We start from the raw sequence: 21,862 nt of genomic DNA on the forward strand, positions 1-21,862 counted from the left end.
GAGGGAACATACATGTACTTGTAACATGCACATAGAACCGTTGGGGTCCAAGATAGGGGACATAACTGACCAGAAAAATCCATATTTCCACACGGGTCAGACTACCTCCCTTCCTCTCTGAGCAGACGCCAACAACCTGCGGAGTCCCCCAAGGATCCTCCATCAGCCCTACTTTGTTCAACGTCTACAGGGCCCCTCTTGCTTCCATCGTCAGATCACACGGACTGAACATCTTATTGTACGCAGATGACACGCAACACATCCTCTCACTATACAACAAACCCAACATCTCGAAACACAACTTTCAAGAAGGAATGGAAGCAGTCACCAGGTGGATGAAGAACAGCTGCCTACAACTGAACACAGACAAAACTGAAATACTCATCCTAGGCCCACATACCGATGCCTGGAGCAACACCTGGTGGCCCCCAGCCCTTGGCAATCCACCCCCACCTGCGGACCACACATGCAACCTTGGAATCATCCTGGACTCCGAACTCAAACTGAACCGCCAGATCAACGCCATCACCTCTTCCTGTTTTCACACCCTCCGTCTCCTGCGTAAAACTTTCAACTGGATCCCATTTGAACACAGGATAACCGCCACCCTCGCCCTCATCAGCAGCAGATTGGACAAACTCCAGAACATCCAGAAGGCCGCCGCCCACCAGACTAGTCCTTAACCCACTGCGTCATTGCCACATCACCCAACACCTGCGGGCACAACACTGGCTCCCCGTTGTGAAGAGAATCACCTTCAAGCTTCTCACTCATGCCCACAAAGGCCTCCACAACACTGGACTCACCTACATGAACCGCCGCCTCTCGTTCCACGCACCCCAAAGAACCCTACGCTCAGCCCAGCTTTCCCTCGCCATGGTACCACGCATCAAGAAGACCAGAACAGGACATCATTCCTTCTCTTTCCTCATGGCAAAGGCCTGCAACAACCTCCCTTTCCACCTTCGCCAGACACCTACTTTCCCCAAGTTCCTGAAGGACCTCAAGACCTGGCTCTTCGACGTATCACTATGAGCATCTGGCTTCGCATGTACCCTGAAAGGCCAGGGAAGACCTCTGACCCACTTGGCCTAAGATGATCCTCCATGAGCGCCTAGGAGCTGCACGCCCCCCTCCTCCCACTGTGCATTGAGACCCTTCCGGGTGAGTAGCTGTGCTTAACAAACCCTTGATTGATTGATTGATTGAATGTATTTTGCCATTTTCTGTCACAACCCCAATATTCATGTAATCTGCAGTCCAGGGCAGATCCCATGTGGGCCAGGCCCCATTGCCACTGATAAAAATTACTTTTGTATTCTTATCATTTTCGCCCAGTACATCAGCAGGATGTCCATAGTGAAGTCATCAATGATGTAAATGGGGATATGATATTTGATGTTGGAATGGGTCAAAGAATACCCTAATATGTGCAGGAAAGCAGGGGAGGCAAGGCCCTAATGTGTGTGGGGCGAGACTGTTCTAGAATTTAGTTGTCCAGGTGACAAAACTTCTTCCACTCCAGTTCAGCTTCCTGAAATCTGGGACTCATAAGTGTTTTTCCTCCCAGGGAGGGAAGTGATCTACTGGGTGTATACCACTGGAAGATATGCCTCAAAATCTTGGGATCAGAGTTGTGCAGTGCCTTATGGGCAGTGCAAAGGGCTTTGAATTGTATGCGACTTCTCACTGGAAGCCAGTGTTGTTTCAGGATTCCAAGGTAGACTGATTGGAATTTGGGTATTACTAACATCATTCTGGCTACAGCATTTTGCACTACCTTAATTCAGTTGATATGTTTTTCTTGTAGATTCATGCAGAGACCATTACAATAGTCTAATTTGGAAAGTACTTAGTCAGTGATGATTCTTTTTTGGGAATTGGCAGGAATGTAGGATTTTTTTTTTAAATCCTCCTAAGAGAGTGAAAGGATGAAGAAACTACAGCCATATTTACGTTTCTTATCAATTTGAGCACCCAAGTTCTTGGCTTTGGGCACTGGGGTGGGAGGAGGGCCTAGCTCAACCAGGCACCATGAAGGGGTTCCAGGCTTGGGAGGGGTTACCAAAGGTTACCACCTCCGTTTTTCATGGAATGAGCTTCTGAAAATGACTATTCATCAGTGAGATGATTGACCGGATGTAGTTTTGAAAGCGAGTAGAAACTATGGGGTCATTGCTGAAAGCTGAGACTACTAATTGAGTATCGTCCGCGTAAGAGATAGTGAAACGTCAAAGCTATTAGTTAAGGAGTTCAGGTCTGAAACATACATGGTTAAAAGAGTTGTACTCAGTCAGGATCCTTGAGGGACCCCGCAAGGAATAGAAAAAAGGGGAAGATTCATATTTACCCAAGGCCACCTTGTCTATTGGAATGAAAGGAGGTCAGGAGAGACAAGGCGTAGTCTTTAACTCCTACTTCAGCCAAACGATTGATTAGGGTCTTATTATCCAACGTATCAAAGGCTGCCGGCAGGTCGAGGAGAAAAAGAGCTGCTGAACCTCCTGTATCTATTGCAGCTCTTAACTCCTCAGTATCCTTGATAAGGGCAGTTTCTGTGCTGTGCCCGGGTCTGAACCTGAACTGAGTTGGTTCCAGAAAAAGATTATCATGAATGAACTGAGCGAGCTGTGAATTTAGTATTTTCTCCATGATTTTTGCCAGGTGAGGAAGGAGGGTGATGGGACGATAATTAACGGGGTCTGCTGGCATTAAACTAGGTTTCTTAATTAATGAAATAATAGAATATTTGTTCCATAGAGATGAAAAAACTCCAGTGGAGAACATGGCATTGAAAATGGAAGAAAGAGTAGATGCTACTACCTCCGGTGCTAGCTTTAGTGGGCCAGGGGACAAGGGTCTAGTGGGGAGCCAGATTAAGAGCTGTTAAGTATTTTGGCTACTTGGTCCGGGGAAGGAGGTAAAAACTCAGTGAGACGAGCATTAGAAGATTTTTACAGGATAGTGTGGTTCTTATCATTCAGCTTGGAAGAGTTGCTGAATATCTGAAAGACTTGATCCGCTTTATCCCTAAATGTATGGGCCAGCGTTCAACAGAACTGTTGGCTGTGGACAACATCATTACTTCTAGGAAGAGAGATTAGTTCGGTTACCACCTGAAATAACTCCTTGGTGGAGTTTTTAACAGATCCAATTCGTTGTGTATAGTATGTGCTTTTTTCTTTTGTTAGTAGAGTTTTGGATTTAGTCAAAACAAGTTTCTAGGAGAGTTTCTCCTGCTCATCGTATCAATGCATGCAATAACCTGTGCCTGCAGTACCTTGCCAATACTCGCCAATGTAATATGAATGTATGTCATAACATGTACCCGCTCAATGGCGCTGACACCGGCAATCACAAGATCAATGCATGTTATAATCCATGCACAAATTACGATACTGTCACTAGTGAAAACAATGTTGATGTACCTTATGATTTAAGCAAACTTAACTGTGCCAATACCAGTTAGAACAATGTCAATGTATGCTATGACAACTGTATGCACAATGTTAAGGATGTTGATAGAAATAATATCAGTGACTGCCATATTATTTTCAGGAGTACCAATGCACTCGTTTCATTGCTATTAGATTCATCCAGGTGTCTTCCCCATCAACCCTGAGTCAGAGATACATGGTTAGACAGGTCTGGTGACCCACACCCATGCCTATTGAATACTAGGTCACAGGTCTCTTAGCCTAAACATAAATGCACACCCAGGGAAAACACTGATCAATCCCATAGATAGATAGTTGCACCACAAACAGGTCTGAGGAAATTGGCCCCAATAAAGCACGTTTGGCCAAGGGCTTGCATTCCCCAAAATACCACAAAGCTAGATACCACATGTAGATAGAAACACTCAAACAGTCAGGACACGACATGCACACCAAAGGCAGTGATCACGTGCTCCTCATGCCAGACATCTGGTCACATACACACTGGCCCACACTAGCTCTCCCCGAGGTCGAGAGATATCTGTATCCTTACCAGATGCCCGTATTTGTTGATCTATGACTAAGGTGCTTTTTTGGAATGTAGAAAATTGCTTTATTGTACCTTATGAACTGTATATACCAGCGACTAAAACTTTGTACTCCGTTAGACTTTGAGCAGAGACACTCTGTTGAGGCTCTCAATGCCTCAGCGTTTAATTAAACCAACTTCTTCCTGTTTTGCCAAACACCTCTTGTCTTTTTATTTATTTAAAGTAAACTCATATCCGTGCAACAGTGATGTCATGATATCATCTATGAACTCAGATGCAAGGTCATTTGTAGGTCATCCGGTGGCGAGTTATGTTTTACTCAACTAAGTATAAGTGAACATTTCATTGGTATTTTTAATTTTTGTTCTAAACACTAACATGACTTTAAGTCTTTTTCAGGGAATTTCAAACTCTTTTATAATGTCACACAAGCAAAACATAGCATAACTTACCCTCAGGAATATTTTTCAAGAAATGTTCATCATTTTATTTTTATATAATACCACCAAACTCCTATGATCTTATATTCCAATATTTGTAATCCATCATGTGGTCAACTCACACTCCCCACACTATTTGGCCCTGCATTCAATTTGTCTTCTGGCCATAACCTGATGCACAAAATCTGTAGCCTTGAGCAGCAGGGGTGTTTCATTGGGCTTGGGCTGCAGCCAGGTCATCTCCAAAAACAACTGTGTGGTCAAACCCTGCTGTGCACATACTTCTGCTTTTTGCAGATCAGGTTGGTAACAGTGTTTGGCCTACAGCCATGCCCTATTCCAACTCATCATGGAGTTAAATCTCCAGTACTCAGCTGTGCTGAGAGGAGTTTAAATGCATGGCCTTTATGATTACCATCTTGGAAACGTTTCATTAATCCTACAATCTCTGCTGCTGTTCAGAAGGGACAGGGGGTGAGATGTAAGGACATGAGCAAAAGGAGGGGTGAAAGACTCAAGGGACATAGAGGAAGAGGAGTTAGAAGGGAGAAAAGAGAGGAGAGAGAAATGGAATTGGGAGAGGGATGAGAAAATAGGAGGGAGACAAAGAGAAGGGTGTAATTGGAGGTGAGGGAGGTGGTGAAACACAGAGGAACTAGGGAGATGAGAGAAGAAGGAGGGGAGAAGGAAAAGAGACAAAGTGAGGAGAGAGGGAGGGAAATAAAAAATGTAGGAGGTAAAGGGGTGCATTGGTAGAAAAGAGACAAAAGGCGAAGGGATACACAGGATAAGGAAGGAGAGAGGAAAAGGGGGAGATTAGATCGAAGGTGCGGTAGTGGAAGGTTGAGAACAGAGGAAAGATAGGAGAGATTAAAGGATATCCCTGATAGGAAGAAACAGTCTTGCTTGTTCACAGCCATTCTGGGTGCTGGCCCATAGTTTAGGGGGTATTTTTTTTTTGGGCTATTCCCCTGACATGAACGCAGCTCATTTCTTTATCAGATTTACCGAACTATCTCAACTCAGAGCAGAGTTGTAGGTCACCTATGATCATTTTAATCACGTGTTTAGCCAACAACTTTCAGAGGGAAATAAGTGTCACTGCTTGGAGTGTCATCTGTGATGTGAGGGTAAGAACACTACACCATTCCCAGTCATGGAATATTTGCAGAGGGCCTTTTCTGTTGCTCTTTGAAGCCTTTAGGCCTTAAGCCCAGAGTCAGCTAGGTGCAACATTTGTTTGATTAATATTAATTTAATTTGTTCATATTGTTGCCTTGAAGCATTTTTTATAATTTCCCTGATGTGAGAATGTACTGAGAAAAAAAATCATGCTTTCCTGAAAACGCAAATAACCTCTGCATGCATATACATCAGAGTGTACTTACTCATAGCTTGTTGTCAATTTTCAGTTTTACACATATACTGTTTATTTTACGAAAGCTGCAAAAAGGGAGGTTCTTCTTAATTATTGGGAAATAATGACAAATGTTTTAAAGTTTTTACAAATCAATTTCAGATGGAGCTAGAGCAACATAAAAATATAAACAGATGGATTAAATTATATCCTTGTGTTGTCCAACATTAAAATTCACTAGGCCTGGGCCAAAATTCCGTTCGTGGAAATTGCGATAATTTGGCATTTTCGCGTTCCGCGGAAAGCGTGAAAATGTCAAAATTTCCGCATTCCGCAGCTTAGCGATAATTTGTTTCTTGCTCGCGCTGTGAAATAATACATTCTCGCGTGCACGCGATCGCCTTACCTGAATCCCCGCGTTCGCCGACAAGTTTTCCCGATCCGGTCGCGTTTTCCACGAGATGCTGGATTGTTGGTAGCCATTTGCGCTGTCTCGCGACAGTTCGCGCCCGCAGTAATGTCATGCATCGCGCGATCACGTCTTTCTTCTCGCGATCATGAACCGCGAGACAAGTGAAAACAAGATGGCCGCGCCCGCGAGCAACCGCATGGGTAAGTTGGCGAGCCGCGGCCACGCAAAAAATACCGTGAACGGGCGGGAAAAAACTTCCGCATCTTCGCGATATTTCCGCGTGTTTGCGGAGATTTTTAACATTTTCGCGATAATTTGCGAAAGTGAATTTCACTAATTCTGCCCACCCCTAAAATTCACCTGGCAAACCTTTGCAAAACCATGATCAAAAGTTGCTCTAATTTCGCTGTGACTGCAGTGATTTTTCCTGCAAACAGAAAATCGTGCCGAAAAGTATGCACACAAAAATGGAAAATTAAATGGTGGGTTTTTTTCAGAAAAAAAGAATGAATGTAGTTTTTTTTACTGCTATTTTTTAACTTCAAACGCTGAAAAAGGTTTGAAAAGATACTCTGCAGTGTTGGCAAAGCCAACTTTACAAATTTCATACACTGTTAGTCATTAGGTATTAGCAGTTGCTTTAAATTAAATAAAGTAGATGTTATTTACATAACTGGAAACTTTAATAGATCTGCTTGGCATGAAAACTAATTGTAAAAGTGAATGTATTTTCATTTTACAAGGATCTTTCATTCACAGTTGCTTTTTTTCCTACCATAGAATCAGATGTTGCAGAATTCGACGGAAGAAGCTACCTCCTGTACAGATTCAATCAGAAACAGATGAGCACTGTCCGGGATATAGTGTCTCTCAAGTTCAAGAGCATGGAGGACAGTGGTGTGTTATTTTCTGGAGAAGGACAGCGCGGAGACTACATTAGGCTGCAGCTTCAGAAAGGCAGCCTGTCACTGCACATTAACCTGGGTGTGTTGACTTGATTTCAAATGTGTTATGCTTGGGTATAGGTGCAAAATAAGGGACACATTTACAAGCCCCTATTGTGATGGCGAGAGGGACCTCGTCCTATTTACAAGGCAGCGTTAAGCCACTTAACATGGCTTAATGCTGCCTTGTAAATAAGGCCCTCGTTCACGCTGTATTTAGCGTGAAAGGGGCGTGCAGTGGGTGTTGTGGTGGGTGTTCCACCGCAACCAGGGCCGGACTGGCAACCAAAACCGGCCCTGGCAAAGTGCTTGACCCCCCCCACCCCAACACCCGGGGGGTGGGGGTTGGGGGTGCCGCCGAGCTCTCTGCCAGGGCCGGTTTTCGGCCGATTTTGTTACAGGGCCGATTTCGGCCCTGTAACAAAAACGGCACCCAGGGGCCCAAAACCGGCCCCCACCCGTGCAGCGCACCGGGGGATTGCCCGGTGCCCGCTACGGCCAGTCCAGCCCTGACCGCAACTCCCATTGACTTTGATGCTGCCTCCTATTTACAAGGGCAGCGTAAATAGGAGGCAGCACCAAAATTAAGACCAGGGAAAACCTGGTCTTAAACAGGCAAAACGAGAAGAAATGCTTTATTTCTCCTCGTTTTTGCTGTTTCCATGTGTGCTGCCTTGTGCAGCCCACATGGGAACAGCAAATTGCCTATGATTGTTTATGTGCAGGAAGTTTTCCCTTCCTGCACATAAACAATCATTTAAAAAATGCCGCTTTGTAACTTCCATTAAGCAGCACACATAGAAGTTACAGAACTTCATTTAAAGATTGCTTATGTGCAGGAGGGGGGACCTTTCTGCACATAAGCAATCTTCCCCTGAACACAGGCACCCTTGCACTATGGTGCAAGGGTGCCTGCATTGGTGCTAGCCAGCTAAAGTTAGACCTAGAGCAGGGGGAAATCGCAGGGTTGCACCATATTCTTGTGAATATGGTGCAGCTCAGCGTTTTGGAAGTGGCAGAGCGTGTCATCAGCCTTCTAGGCTGAATGACACGCTTTGCCACATTTATTGTACATATGCACCAATGTCTTAATGTTGGGAACAGAAATGCATTGTCTCCCAAGAAACAATATAGGTTCTGTTGAGATGGGGCTTAGTGACATCAAGAGGTAAGCTGATCTGGAGGATGATGTTCTCAGGGGGTAGTGATGCAAAGTAGGGTACGCTGATTGCTTATGCAGCCTATTTTCCTGCTGTTAGTTGAGCAAGGAGGTGACTGTGGGAAGCGGTGAGCAACTGTGATAGGGTGACTCCTGATTTCTATGTTTTCTCCGTCCATCTATTGACACAAAAAATGCATATGTATTGAGGTCCTTCATGACAAAGGGAAATGTTGGGAGTCACTGTGAACGATCTGCCTGTTCATGTCTGCCACCTTGCATCCCTGCAGACATCCTTAGTTTCATCATGGGCAGAAACCTGACCCATATCGGGAGAATCCAGGTTTGCTGCAGGACAACAGTCAGTGTTAATTACAAATGTGCCACGTGTCATGGGTCTCAATATACGTCTGCCCCCTCTTCATTGATTTCGACCTTTTTACGTGCATCATATTGTGGGAAATATCTTTCAGATGCACAGAATTATGGCCAGATAATATAACCCACACTCTGGGGGATTTTCACAAAGAAGTTGCGGTAAGAGGCGTTAGCCTCCTTGGCTTAACGCTTCTCACCGCCACTTCTCATGACTTAACACCAAAACAGGCACTCTTGCACCAGACCGCAAGGGTCTCTGCGGGCAGGGAGGTTTGTTAATGCACAGGAAGGTGCCCCATCCTGAACATTAACAAACCGAAAATGCCAGTTTGCTTTTTCCATTTGTGCTGCTACATGCAGCACACATGGGAAAAGCAAAAACGAGGAGAAATAAAGCTTTTCTCCTCGTTTAGCCACCTCAAGACCTGAATTTTCTAGGTCTTCAGTTTTGTTCTGCCTCCTATTATCGCCACCCTTGATAATAGGCGGTAGCGTCAAACTCAATGGGTGTTGCGGTGGTACTCCCACTGCAACACCCACTGCACGCCCCCTTTCACGCTAAGTTTAGCGTGAAAAGGGCCCTTATCTCAAGGCAGCGTTAAGACACTTAGGGGTCTTTTATAATGGCAGGCAGATCATCATCGCCGGTATGGCGGTGGCAATACGCCCGCCATTATCCACCGCCAATATGAAATTTACACCCCGCCTGGTTATGTTGGCGGGGGTACCGTGGCGCATGGGAAGACCGTCTGCCGCTTTTCCGCCCGGTTGATGAGTCAACCGGGCGGAAAAGGTTTAAATATGGTGGCGGTGTCTGTTAGACACCGTCATCCATATTACTATGCATGCGGGGATCAGCCTTTCCGTGGTGGCAACGCATGCGGATTTCGCAGTTGGGGGCCCGTTGCGGGCTCCCATGATGTTGGGGGTGGGAGGGGCACATGGGGGGTACCTATGGTGCCCCCCTTCATTTGCATGCACAACATGGCAGGCACCGCGCAGTGCCTTCCACGTTGTGCATGCATATGCACAGTGTGCAGCCACAGCATTGTGGCGGGCGGTGCTGTGTGCACCGCCCACCACAATGATGTGGATGGGGGAAGCCACCGCGGCGGTGGCAACCTAATTGCCGGTGCAGGACCGCCGCACCACTGGTGGCCGGTCCCAGCACCGCAACGTCCGCGCGCCATCCTAATAGGCCCCTAAATGTGGCTTTAAGCCACGTTAAGAGGCTTAACGCTGCCTTGAGAATAGGGCTCTGACCCTATCGCCAGAGGAACGCCAAGAAAAGGGACGTTTCCGTGGTGATAGGGGCTTGTGAATATGCCCCTCTGTGTTTTCCGATAGCTCTATGCTTTCCTAAACTGAAAGACATAAATACTCAAGTAAGTAATTCATTGAATGAGCTGAAATGTAATACCTGTCACTATATCTATAGATACAGTCAGTGTGTTAGAAAACAAGTTTGTAATCTAATTGATTCCCAATGCACATTTTTCAACAGTTACAATATAATGAATGATGGAAAGGTCACACAATCCTTCATAAATGTCAAGCCCTTTCTACTCAATGTAGTAAAACCCCAGATGCTTAGCTGCGCCCACTGACAGTCTTCTCTGTGCTTTCAATGTTGCAGGTGGCTCAAGCATGCCCTTCAGCAGCAGCCATACTTCAGTTACTCTAGGAAGTCTGTTGGATGACCAGCACTGGCACTCAGTGCTGATTGAACGATTCAACAAGCAAGTGAACTTCACTTTGGACAAACATACGCAGGAGTTTCGTACTAAAGGCGATGCAAATCATTTGGACATTGCTTATGAGGTGTGTACAAATGAATAATGTTTAGTAGTGTAATTGAGCTTTAAACCAGCCTAGTGGTGATATGTGCTACCAGTTTCATCAGTGAGTTGTTTTGAAATGAGCTAAGTCTGTAAATCTAGACTGTGGATGCCAATTATGGCTAGCCAGGTCTAGCAACTCTAGCCTTGGCTTTCTCTGTGCTGCTGCCTATGACACGGTTCTTGCAATTCTCATTCTTAGGTTCAATGAAGGCAACAGTAAAAAGAGAAAATAAACAGATCTATTTGAATTTTGTCTAATATCTGTAGATTTGGTATCGTCACTTGCAAGAGTGAGCATATGACCCAAAACAGGGAATGACTAGGGATGCACTGTAGACATTTTAAGAATCTTACTGTGAACTCACATCAATTCTTACAATGTGGATTGCTGTGGTATTTGGGACAAGGGTACACCTTTACACAGGGAAACCCTGGGGCATACTTACGAGATTCTGATGAAGCATTCCTGTCTTTTCTCCCTGTTCTGGCGATGTATTGGCAAGCTAGCGCCAATGTGAGCACCCTTTCACCCATGAAGGGTGCAAGTGTTGTAGGTACGATTGTTTTGTGCAGGAAGGCACACCTTCCTGCACAAAAATAATCCATAGAGGTGTTTTCCTCGTTCTACGTGTACGGCATTCTGCACCACACATGGAAAGAGGAAAAGAAGAGAAAAAGTAAAGATATTTGTCCTAGTTACAACTCACCTGGCAAGGCATTTTTTGGTGCATTATCAGGTTTTCCAGGTTTGATAAATCTGGGATTGCATCAAAAACCATGGGATTTGCATGGGAACAGTCACCACTACACCCATGGAACTCCTCCCTTGCGCAGAGTAAGGCAAGGCAGCGATTTACGCTGCGGTGCCTTACTCCAGGTTTATAAAGCCATTCAATGCCATACAATGTGGCTTTGTGAGGCTTCATAAATCTGGCTTAGAGGCTTTGCGTGGTGTAAACGTAACACAAGTCTCTCATGAACATGCCCCAGAGTAACTGTAGACATTTCTGAAAGCCAGTCACCTGGGAGAGTCAAGGGTGGTGTGACATGAGTGGATCACACTATGTTTTCTCACAAAGAATGGCTTGAAAACACCCAGGTGCTTCTTACTGTGCACATAATATTGGCACAGCATTCAGGCTTGCGGTTAGCTGGCATCCTCAGAACCTTATCAATAATAACTTTCTATTGGAAAGCCTTGAGAAATCTACACAAATGGCCGCTTGCTGAATTCAGATATTTGACTACCTTTCAGAAATGTGTAGTTTTACAGGTTTGGCAAAAATTAGAAACATCGACCACCACCTAGAAACTTGCTGAATTTGTGGTAAAAAATTATTTTTACTTCCCTCCTTATCTCTAAAAGCTGGAAAGAAGGTGACCCAATCAAAGCAGGGCAGCTGATGTTCTTAAAAAAAAAAATAACTTTTGCCTATTTATTATCTTTTATTGAGAAAGCCCACAATTTTGTCTATTTTATCATTTCCCCTTCGGGGGCAAGATAGTCCCCGAACACCTTTGCAAACTTCAACATGCGGGGGAAATTATGCAAATTTTCACAGGATGTCTTTTGTAAATAGTTGTGAAGGTTCAAGCACACACTTCACTGGTAAAAAAAAAGCTCAGTACTGACGGGTACAGTTGCTTAATCTAAACTCGTAAAACCAGTGAGTTACAGCCTCCATGCATAATACAGACATCATAAGGGAAGCTTTGCTTTGCCGGATCATGTTTTTCAAAATGTATTTGCATTCAATATTCAGTGCATCAAGCATTAATGAAAAAGAGAATATCGCAAATTTTGAAACACTGACAGATGCAGCTGTGTGCAAAATATTGTGTTTGCTACACAAGTTTTTTATACTTTTTTGTTTTAGTAATCCTCATTTTTCGTTTTTTCAGTATTATGTTTGAGCCGTTTTTAGTAATGCACCTTTACTTTCTTCCATATGTTTGATGGTGCTTTTCCTTTGACCGTGGGTGATGTAATAAATAAGGCTATTGGTTGAGGGGGAGTGGAAGCCTCACTATTAGAAATTGGGTTACTGGTTGACTGACGAGTCAGACCTGGTCAAGCAGCAACCACAATCCTAATCAGGGTAAGGCAAAAGCAACACCCAAATGAACCTGTACTCATTCCCTGGTAGCTTGACACAGATCAGTCAGGCTTAAATTAGATGCAATGTGTAAAGTATGTGTGCCAGACTTCAAAAAATAGAACAGTGAAAACACCACAAAAAAAGATCCCACACAAGTTTAGAATAATAGAGCAAAATGTAATAACTAAACCAAGATCAACACTACAAAAATCCAATCAGTAGAACCGGAGTTATGACATTTTAAAGAATGAACTGCAATATAGTGCCTAAAAGCATAAAGCGCCAACCATAGCTTCATGGAACTGGTTAAAATCAAAAGTTCAGACTAGCTGCGATGGAGCGTGAGTCAGATGCAGTCCAAGATTAGTCCAGCTGAATGTTTACCTTCTCAATGTCTGTGCCATGAGTCCCGTTTATATTAGAGAGAGGCGAGGAGCCAGGGGAGCATCACGGGCGGCAGTCGGCATGATGCAAAGAGCAGATCAAGCGTCATAGATGGACATACTGGAGCTTTGCGTTGGTGCCCCCCGCAGGATGTCTATGCTGCTGTGCAAAGAGATGGGCCCGAGGCAGCTCACGCTGATTTTCAGTGTGACTGGTGTGGTTCCAGAGCGAATGGACATGTTCGCAGTTGTGCAGTGCCCAAAAGTTGGATTTAAAGAGCCTGTGAGCCACACCAAGGGTCCAGGACCTGAGAGGTACTACTTGGGGTCAGGTATTTGCTGCAGATGGGTATAGGAGCTGTTGGGGAGTCTTTTATGTCTCTGAGGTTCAGATCAGGAGGCCAGCTGACTTGCTCTTTGAGTCACTATAGGATCCTGTGCTCAAGCATTGTCGCAGGTCCAGTTGCTCCTCCCCAGGCAATAGGGCAGCATGCAGCAAGTCAGCATAGCAGGGCTGTAGCTCCTTGAGAGTAGCATGTTCAGCAGAGAGGAAGTCCTTTCATCAGCACAGCAGTCATTTTTCCTGTCAGAGCATCCCAGGTCAAGAAGTGTACTGATGAGATGGTGTCTGAGGTCCTTGTTTTACACATAGTTGTGTCTTTGAAGTGGGGAGAAGCTTCTAGATGCATGCCTTTGAAGTACACAGATGCCCGTATTCCCTAGCTGGCTCTAGACTAACTAGAGGGGGTATGCAGCCCTTTGTGTGGAGATAGGACACAGCCTATTTAGTGTAAGTGCGGCTGGGCCCAGCTCCTCCCTCCTATCCTGATAGTAATTGCCCATTCACTCACACATAATCTCCTATTGTGTGTGGCTGTCTAGGATGATTACATACAGTCTAACTCCCAGTCATGTGACCAGAGACAGGCTGCAGGCACTAAATGGCTAAGGCAAGAAACGGCAATTTAAAATCCGACTTCATTACAAGTTAGGATGTTAAATTAGGATTCCAGAGACACCAAACATGAACCAGTTATCTCTTCCAATTTGCAAATTACATTTATAAAATGTAGTAAGACAAATTCAATCTTATCCTATGGGAGAGAAGTGAAAAACACGTTTAAGCATTTTTCACTACCATGACATGTAAAACTTTAAAAGTGCATGTCCAACTTTTTAAATACCCTGCACCCTGCCATTGGGCTGAGTTGGGGCTTTCATAGGGGTGACCTATGTGTATCAAAAAGAAAGGTTTGAGCCTGGCAAAAGGTTTATTTTGCCAGGTCGACATGGTTTAAACTGCCAGGTCGACACGGTTTAAACTGCACAAACAGACTCTGCAATGGCAGGCCAGAGACATGTTAAAATGCTACTAAAGTGGGTAGAACAATAAGTGTTGTAGGACCACTAGTGGCATTTAATTTACAGGCCCTGGGCACATGTAGTACCACTTTACTAGTGACTTATATGTACATTAAATATGCCATTTGGGCATAAGCCAATGTTACCATCTTTTAGGGAACGAGCTATTCAGCACTGGTTAACAGTGGTAACGTGTGCAGAGTCCTAGGGCCAGCAAAGTCAAAGTCAGCAAGAACAGCAGGTCTGAAGGCTAAATGTTAGTTCGAAACCACACCAAGGATGCCAGGTCTAACACTCATTCATCCAAAAAACACAATCTTTGTCAAGGTGAACCACAAAAGTCACTAAATTAACCTGTGCTTAACCCAATGGTAGCTTGCACAAAGCAGTCAGGCTTAACTTAAAGGCAAAGTGCAAAGTATTTATGCAGTATACAAGCAGTAATAAGGTAAAAACATAATAAAAGAAAAATCCTAAACTAAATTAGAAAAATATAGAACATTTTAATCAATAAAATGATACCAGAACATCAAAAATCCAAACAGTAAAATTGGAGAAAAAACCTTTTTTTGGTTTTAGGTAAAAATAGCACCTAAAAGCACAAAGCACCAATTGTGGTCAACTGCTCATGCTAGTTCAGTGGAAACTCACAGTTTAAGGCCAACCATGATGAAGCACGAGTCGAATAAATGGACCAGGTTAGTCTCTCTGAAAAAGTTACCTACTTAAAGTCTGGCTCAAAGAGTTCCGTTTGTGATGGAGGAGGAGGAGGCGAGGAGCAGGGGAAGTGATGGAGCTTTGTGCCGGCGGTCACTGTTGGCTGTCATTGCTGTAGTGCAAAGTGCAAATCATGCATTGTCGGTTGTCAGTGGCAGGTGATTTATCGTAAAGAGTCAGGTTAACTGTATTTCATGTTTACGGTTGTCAGAGTCTCAGCATGAATGGGCCCATTCGCAGCCTCTTGGGGATCAGGAACACACTCAAGTAGCAGTTCAGTTGTGTGGCAGTCCATTGAGGAGGCACAGCAGTCCGACTTCACCATCAGTTGTGATTTTAAATTGTGATTCCAGAGACACCAAACTTGGGGGTCCCATCATTACCTAATTGGAAATTACACTTATAAAATGTAATAAGGTACTCCCAATGTTATCCTACGAGAGAGATAGGCCTTGCAGTAGTGAAAAATGAATGTAAGAGTCTTTCACTACTAGGACATGTAAAACCTAAAGGTGCATGTCCTACTTTTTAAATACACTCCACCATGCCCGTGGACTGTTCAGGGCCTGCTTAGGTGTTACTTATATGTATTAAAGGGGAAGGTTTGGGCCTGGCAAGAGAGTTAACTTGCCAGGTCAACATGGCAGTTTAAAACTGCTCACACAGGTTCTGCAATGACAGGCCTGAGACATGTTAAAGGCCTAGTCTAATTTGTGGCACAATCAGTGCTGCAGAGCCACTAGTAGCATTTAGTTTAAAGGACCTGGGCATATGTAGTGTACTTTACCAGGGACCTATAATTAAATTAAATAAGCTAATTGCGGATAAGTCAATGTTACCATGTTTTGAGCAGAGAGCACATGCATTTTAGCACTGCTTAGCAGTTGTAAAGTGCCCATAGCCGCAAAGTCATTCAAACTGAATCCAGAAAAAAGGCAATATGTTTGGGGGTAACCCTGCAAAAAGGTCCATTTACAACATCCCTGAAATGTTGAGGTACGCATATTTAACTTTTCTGTACAGTGTAGTCTCCCTTTTTATTTTGTGGTTCAATATTCAACTGAAATATTTTTGGGTAAACATATATGTATAACCTTACTAAATCCATAGGACATTACCTAAGTCTTCACCAAATGTATTTTTTAAAATATTTTGCTACATTGAAAGCTTCAATATGGATCCAACTGGAGTGACTTTTAAAAGGATCAGATCATTGGTGCAAATATAGGGGTCTATTAGGATGACGGGCAGACTCCTGTCCGCCCGCCACCCTAGCGGTGCAGGTACCAGCCGCCATTGGTGCGGCCTTCCAGCACCGCCAATTAGGATGCAACTGCCACCCTGGCGGTCGCATCCCGCATATATTGCATTGTGGCCGGCGGTGCTGTAAGCAGCACCAGCCACAATGCAAAATAAGCATGTTGTGCATTGGCATGCACAACGTGACAGGCACCGAGCAGTGGCTGCCACCTTGTGTATGCCAATGTTGGGGTTACCATAGGTACCCCCCAGTGCAGCGCCCTCACCCCCTCCCCCCCTGGGTGCCCGTAACAGGCCCCAACAGTGAATTTCTGCATGCCTTTCCTTGGCGGAGTCCCCGCCATGGAAAAGTATCCAACAGCCGGCATCACAATATGGATGGCGGTGCCACCATATTATAGGCCTTTTCCGCCATTTAGGCAATCGTGATGATTGCATACTGGGGGAAAGCGGTGGACGGTCTTTCCGTCTGCCTCGGTACCCCCCGCCATGCTAATGTGGCGGACGGTAAAAGGCCATCCGGCGGGCTGTTTTGGCATGCGGATCGCCGGTAGGGCAGTGGCGATCCGCACGCCATCCTAATAGACCCCATAGTGTGTTTCCAAGTGTAGCAACAAACCTGACTGTGTAAAACTTTAATATCTAATGAAAATAACCGAGGTGCATGAATGCTTCCCAGGTTTGTTCCATTTCTTGTTTGTTCTTCAGGAGGTAATCGATAACTTGATCCTCACTCATGAATGTGATGAAGTTCTATTGAAAGTGGTGTAGTGTACTGCCCATGCCCCAGCACACATTTAGCCCAGAGTTGTATTTGATCAACTCTGTCTAGCTGTGAACTGTTATCTTTGCAGCATAGATGTACATTGTGGCTTAATTTCATGTCAGCCTCCTCTGCCAACATTTCTATGCCGAATGTCAAATATATAACTGAGTGTAACCTTTTCTAAAATTTTTGTCTTAGGAAAGAGAGCTTTTTTGCATTTGTTTTATAATATATGAAATAATATGAAATATTCAAGAGGTTAAAGTAAATTATCTGGGTCCCAGTGATTTGGGGGCATGTTTAAAAAACTTTCATGCAGCACAACAAATCACCTTGCTGAGCTGCATGAAAGTGAGAGGGCAGAAATGCAGTTTTTAACATTATACAGTGCATTCCTGCTCTCTGTCTGCATTGGTGCGCAATGTGCTGTCTAGAGCCAATGCCGCAACCGTTGCACATTGGTGCAAGGGTTCCTGCATTGGAGGCAGGATTGTTTTTGTGCAGGAAAGGGCCCCTTCCTTCACAAGAACAATCCTCAGAGGCATTTTCCTCTTTCTAAGCGTGCTGCAGAATGCGAGGCACTTAGAAAGGGGAAACAACTATGATAAATAAAGATATTTCTCCTCATTGTGCCTATGGTGGGTAGGCGTATAATTCTACCGCATTCCCAGGTCTACCAATCTTGGTAAATCTGGGAATTCATTAGAATACATGGGTGTATGCATGGGAACAACCAAGCTTTACCCATGTAAGGACCTCACCATGCAGTGAAATGCAAGGCAGTGACTTGCACTACCTTGCATTGCATTAAATTTACCAAGCCACGCAGAATGGCCTTGTGGCGCTTGGTAAATCTCCTTATAGGTTTTGTACCGCCCTGTGTTCCCCTGCATGGGGCAGTGCGACACAAAACCTATTATAAATATTCCCCCTGGTATATTGATCTTTTCATATGGGATTGATGTCATGAATTAAAATTAGTTAGTCGAACTTTCACAGTTCCTGAATTTTGTAAGCAGATTTTCTTCACAGTCGGGTTTTGTATATAGTTATACATAAAATATAAACCTGGTATTAATGTACTCCAGGGGTTATAATTGAAGTTTTAATTGAGCATTGACCTTTTTCTTTCTCAAAGCTCAGTTTTGGAGGTATTCCACTCCAAGGAAAACCAGGAACCATACAGAAGAACAACTTTCATGGCTGCATGGAAAACCTTTATTATAATGGAATCAATATAATTGATCTGGCAAAGAGACGTAAGCTGCAGATCTACACAGAGGTAAGACCACAACCAGTGTGCTTTTTTTGGCCATGCTTTTATCACAAACATGCAAAGCTAATTCTTTACTTACTGTAGGAAGTTGAGTTACTGGTTGAGGAGGGTGAAACTCTACTCAAGCACCAACTACAATTCTGGGCAGGGTGAAACATGGGCACACCCCAAATTAACCTGTGCTCAATCCTCTGGTAGCTTGGCACAAAGCAGTCAGCCCTATTCCAGAGGCAATGTGTAAAATATTTATGCAGCACTTCAAAAAGTAATAAAGTGAAAACACAGGACAAGAAAAATCCCACACAAATTTTAAAACATAGAGTCAAATGTATGATATTATTTGGCACCAGAACAACAACAATCCATTAGTAGAGCTGGAGATGACAAATTTAAAGATTTAAGGTAAGTATAGCACCTAAAAGCACAAAGCTCCACTCGCAGTTACCACCCCGATGGGGTGCAGGCTGTATACAGAGACCAGGTTGGTCCCGCTGAAAGAGTTAACTACTGAAGTCCAGTGCAAAAAGTTCAGTTTGCAGTAGAGTGGGCTACAAGGAGCTGGGACAGCGTCACAGATGGTTGTTGCTGTGGTGCGAAGAGCAGGCTGGGCGTCAAAGACAGTCATCACTGTAGCATGATCATCCCGTCGGGTGTCACAGACAGTTATTGCTGGAGATTCGCGTTGGTGGCCACCACACGCTATTGATGCTGTTACATGAATTGCAGATATCGCATTGCCCGTAGCCTATGGTGGTCACTGTAGCATGAAGAGTCGGGTGCCCCATTGCTTCTTGTTCGTTGGCAGGCAGTGCGGGTGGCACGATTTTGTTGTGAAGAGGCCTCTTTGTGGTTGTGAAAAGCCCAAATCTAAAGGATGTCTCCTTTTCTTGCAGAGAGAGCTCAACTGATGCCACTTCAAGGGTCCAGTACTTGGTAGCACCTTATGGGGATCTGTGGCTCTCCGGTTAGACAAAGACCTTTGCATTGCATTAACTAACAGAGGTTTCATAATGTACTACAGTGCATTTCCCACTAACATCTTTTTAAAATGTATTTTTCATTTACGCTACCCATTATTTTATATGTAGCTACCTAATCGGTAGAGTTCTAAAAAACGAACAAAATATTTTGGGGCTTATTTATGAGAAGCTTGGGCCGCTGTAGTTTCACTTTTATATATATGTAGCGACGCAAAGTCACCCAGGGGAGCTTTGCATGGCCTCATCGATATGGAGTAAGAAAAAGCAGTGCAAGTCTCTGCATTGCCTTACTCTGTGTCAAGTAGGTGTTCAATGGGCATTGCACTGGGTGTTCCCACCTAACGTCCATGGATTCTGACGCTGCCCCAGATTTACAAAACCATGTAAACCTGGGGCTGCATAAAACCTTACGCCTCCCCACAGCAGGCATAACGGGGAGAAATATTTTCATTTCTCCTCATTATTTCCACTTTCCATGTGTGCTGCATTCTGCAACACACACAGAAAGAGGAAAACCCCTCTCAGGATTGTTTTTGTGCAGGAATGTACTCCTTGCACAAAAACCATCCTGCCTATGTTGGCGCTAGGCAGAAATGCGTGTGTCCACGCAGGGGGAAAGGACCGGAATGCACCATATTTCATAAATACGGTGCATTCCTGCCCTTTCACATTGGCGTAGGGCAGTGCAGCAAGAAGACTTGCGGAGCTGCCCTACGCCAATTCCTCATAAATTAGGCCCTTTGTTTTTCCACACCTTTGACTACGCCCCCACGATCACTGACCTTTGCTTTGCTAAACACTGTTTAATATTATTTCCCCACTGTAAAAACGATTTGCTGTGGGAATTGCGGGAGTTTGTTGCCTTCCTCCTCCCCTTTTTGCTGAACTCGTTTTTGTTGGCTTTACTACTCTGGGCACTCTACCACTGCGAACTAGTGCTAAACCTGGCAAGGTAACCCACTTGCCAGGCCCAAACCCTTCCTTTTGAAGACATAAACGTCACCCCTAAGGTAGGTCCTAGACATCCCTATAGGCAGGGTGCAGTGTATTTAAAAAGTTGGACATGTACGTTTACGTTTTACATGTCCAGTTAGTAAAAAGCTCTTAAATTCGTTTTTCACTCCTGCAAGGCCTATCTTACAAGTAGGTCAACATTGAAATTACCTTATACCATCTTATACGTGTTATTTCCAATTGGGACAAGGTAGGAATTCAGAGTTTGGTGTCTCTGGACTTACAATTTAAAATCATAACTTATAGTTAAGTCAGAATTTAAATTGTAGCCTGAAAATGCTACTTTTAGAAATTTGTCATTTTCATACTTTAACTGTTCAGTGCCTCTGCCTGTCCCTGAGTACACATCTGGGGTGGGTGACAGCAAGACTTTGTGCATTCCCTCTCGACAGTCACACACAAAGGGAGCTGACATGTGACATTCGCATCCTGGGTGTTCCTGGGCTAGGTGGGAGGGAGGAGTTGACACTTGTACATGAATAGGGATGTGCCTGTCCCCACACCAATGGCTGCATATCCCCCATAGTGAGTCTGGAGCCAGGGCAGGTAGGACAGGGGCCTTATGTGCTTCAAAGGCCTCTTTGAAGTCTCCGAAATTTCAAAGGCACAATTGGGTATAAGTACGTGTCCTCTGACACCACTAAGTCAGTACACTTCTGCACCGGAGTAAACTCTACCAGAAAAGAAGTACTGCTGTGCTGCTAAAAGGACTGACACTCTGCTGGATTGGCTGGACTCCTGTGCCTGCTCTTCTGCCTGCTGCTCCCTTGCCTAGTGGTGAGAGGGAATGGACATGACTCTCTAAATCCCCAGAACCAGGTGAGTTCTAGGGCTTGGTGGCTTGCCTGCTGTTCTGAAGTCTCGAGTGCATCAAAGACTTCATTCAACCTTGAGCAGCTGCTGGTCTGTGCCAGCTATAATTCCTGCACTGCCAAGAGGTGCCAATTCAGTCCTGGGCCTTCAAGGGGGGTTCTGCAGCTGTTTTCTGCCAAAATCCATGCATTGCTTGCTTTTCAGTGGTCTAAGCCGATGCATTCACCTTCAAAGCCTATGCAGTGCAGCTTCGAAGACTCTACAGTGTTGACAACGAGATTCGACAATAATGCAGCACCTTCATCGTAAGGAGTTAGACATCGACCCGGGACCTGTCTGCGAGGCTCGACGAAAATGCAGTGTCTCCATCATAAGGGGTGCGACGAGGATGCAGGATCAGACTGCAAGGCTCCTTGACAACGCAGTGCGTTCATCATAAAGGGGCTCGATGATGATAGCAGGACCCATCTGCGTGGCTTGGAACCGACGCTGTTGCTCCTCAACGTCGACACATCCTCTGGAAAGGGATTATTTTCAGCGGAATGTGCGTGGCTTCTACATCCAACCTGTGCTCCCTCGCAGTCGGCTTGATTTTTCAAATTCAACCCGGTACAGCTCGACCTCAAGTAACCTCTATGCGCTATTGACTTTTAAGCACAATATTTCAATATAA

At 44.6% G+C, this 21,862-nt stretch overlaps 1 protein-coding gene across 1 annotated transcript in view; it reads left to right on the plus strand.

Annotated features, from left to right (window-relative positions):
* The window catches only part of LOC146861627 (contactin-associated protein-like 5), a 1,270,002-nt gene that overhangs the window by 599,228 nt on the left and 648,912 nt on the right, over positions 1-21,862 (plus strand). The window contains exons 5-7 of the mRNA XM_085645996.1: positions 6,978-7,181; positions 10,315-10,499; positions 18,245-18,388. Coding sequence (XP_085502122.1) covers positions 6,978-7,181; positions 10,315-10,499; positions 18,245-18,388 — 533 coding nt within the window. The remainder of the gene's footprint in view (positions 1-6,977; positions 7,182-10,314; positions 10,500-18,244; positions 18,389-21,862) is intronic.

This window comes from Triturus cristatus, chromosome 3_1, assembly GCF_964204655.1.
Source record: "Triturus cristatus chromosome 3_1, aTriCri1.1, whole genome shotgun sequence".
Lineage (NCBI taxonomy): Eukaryota > Metazoa > Chordata > Amphibia > Caudata > Salamandridae > Triturus > Triturus cristatus.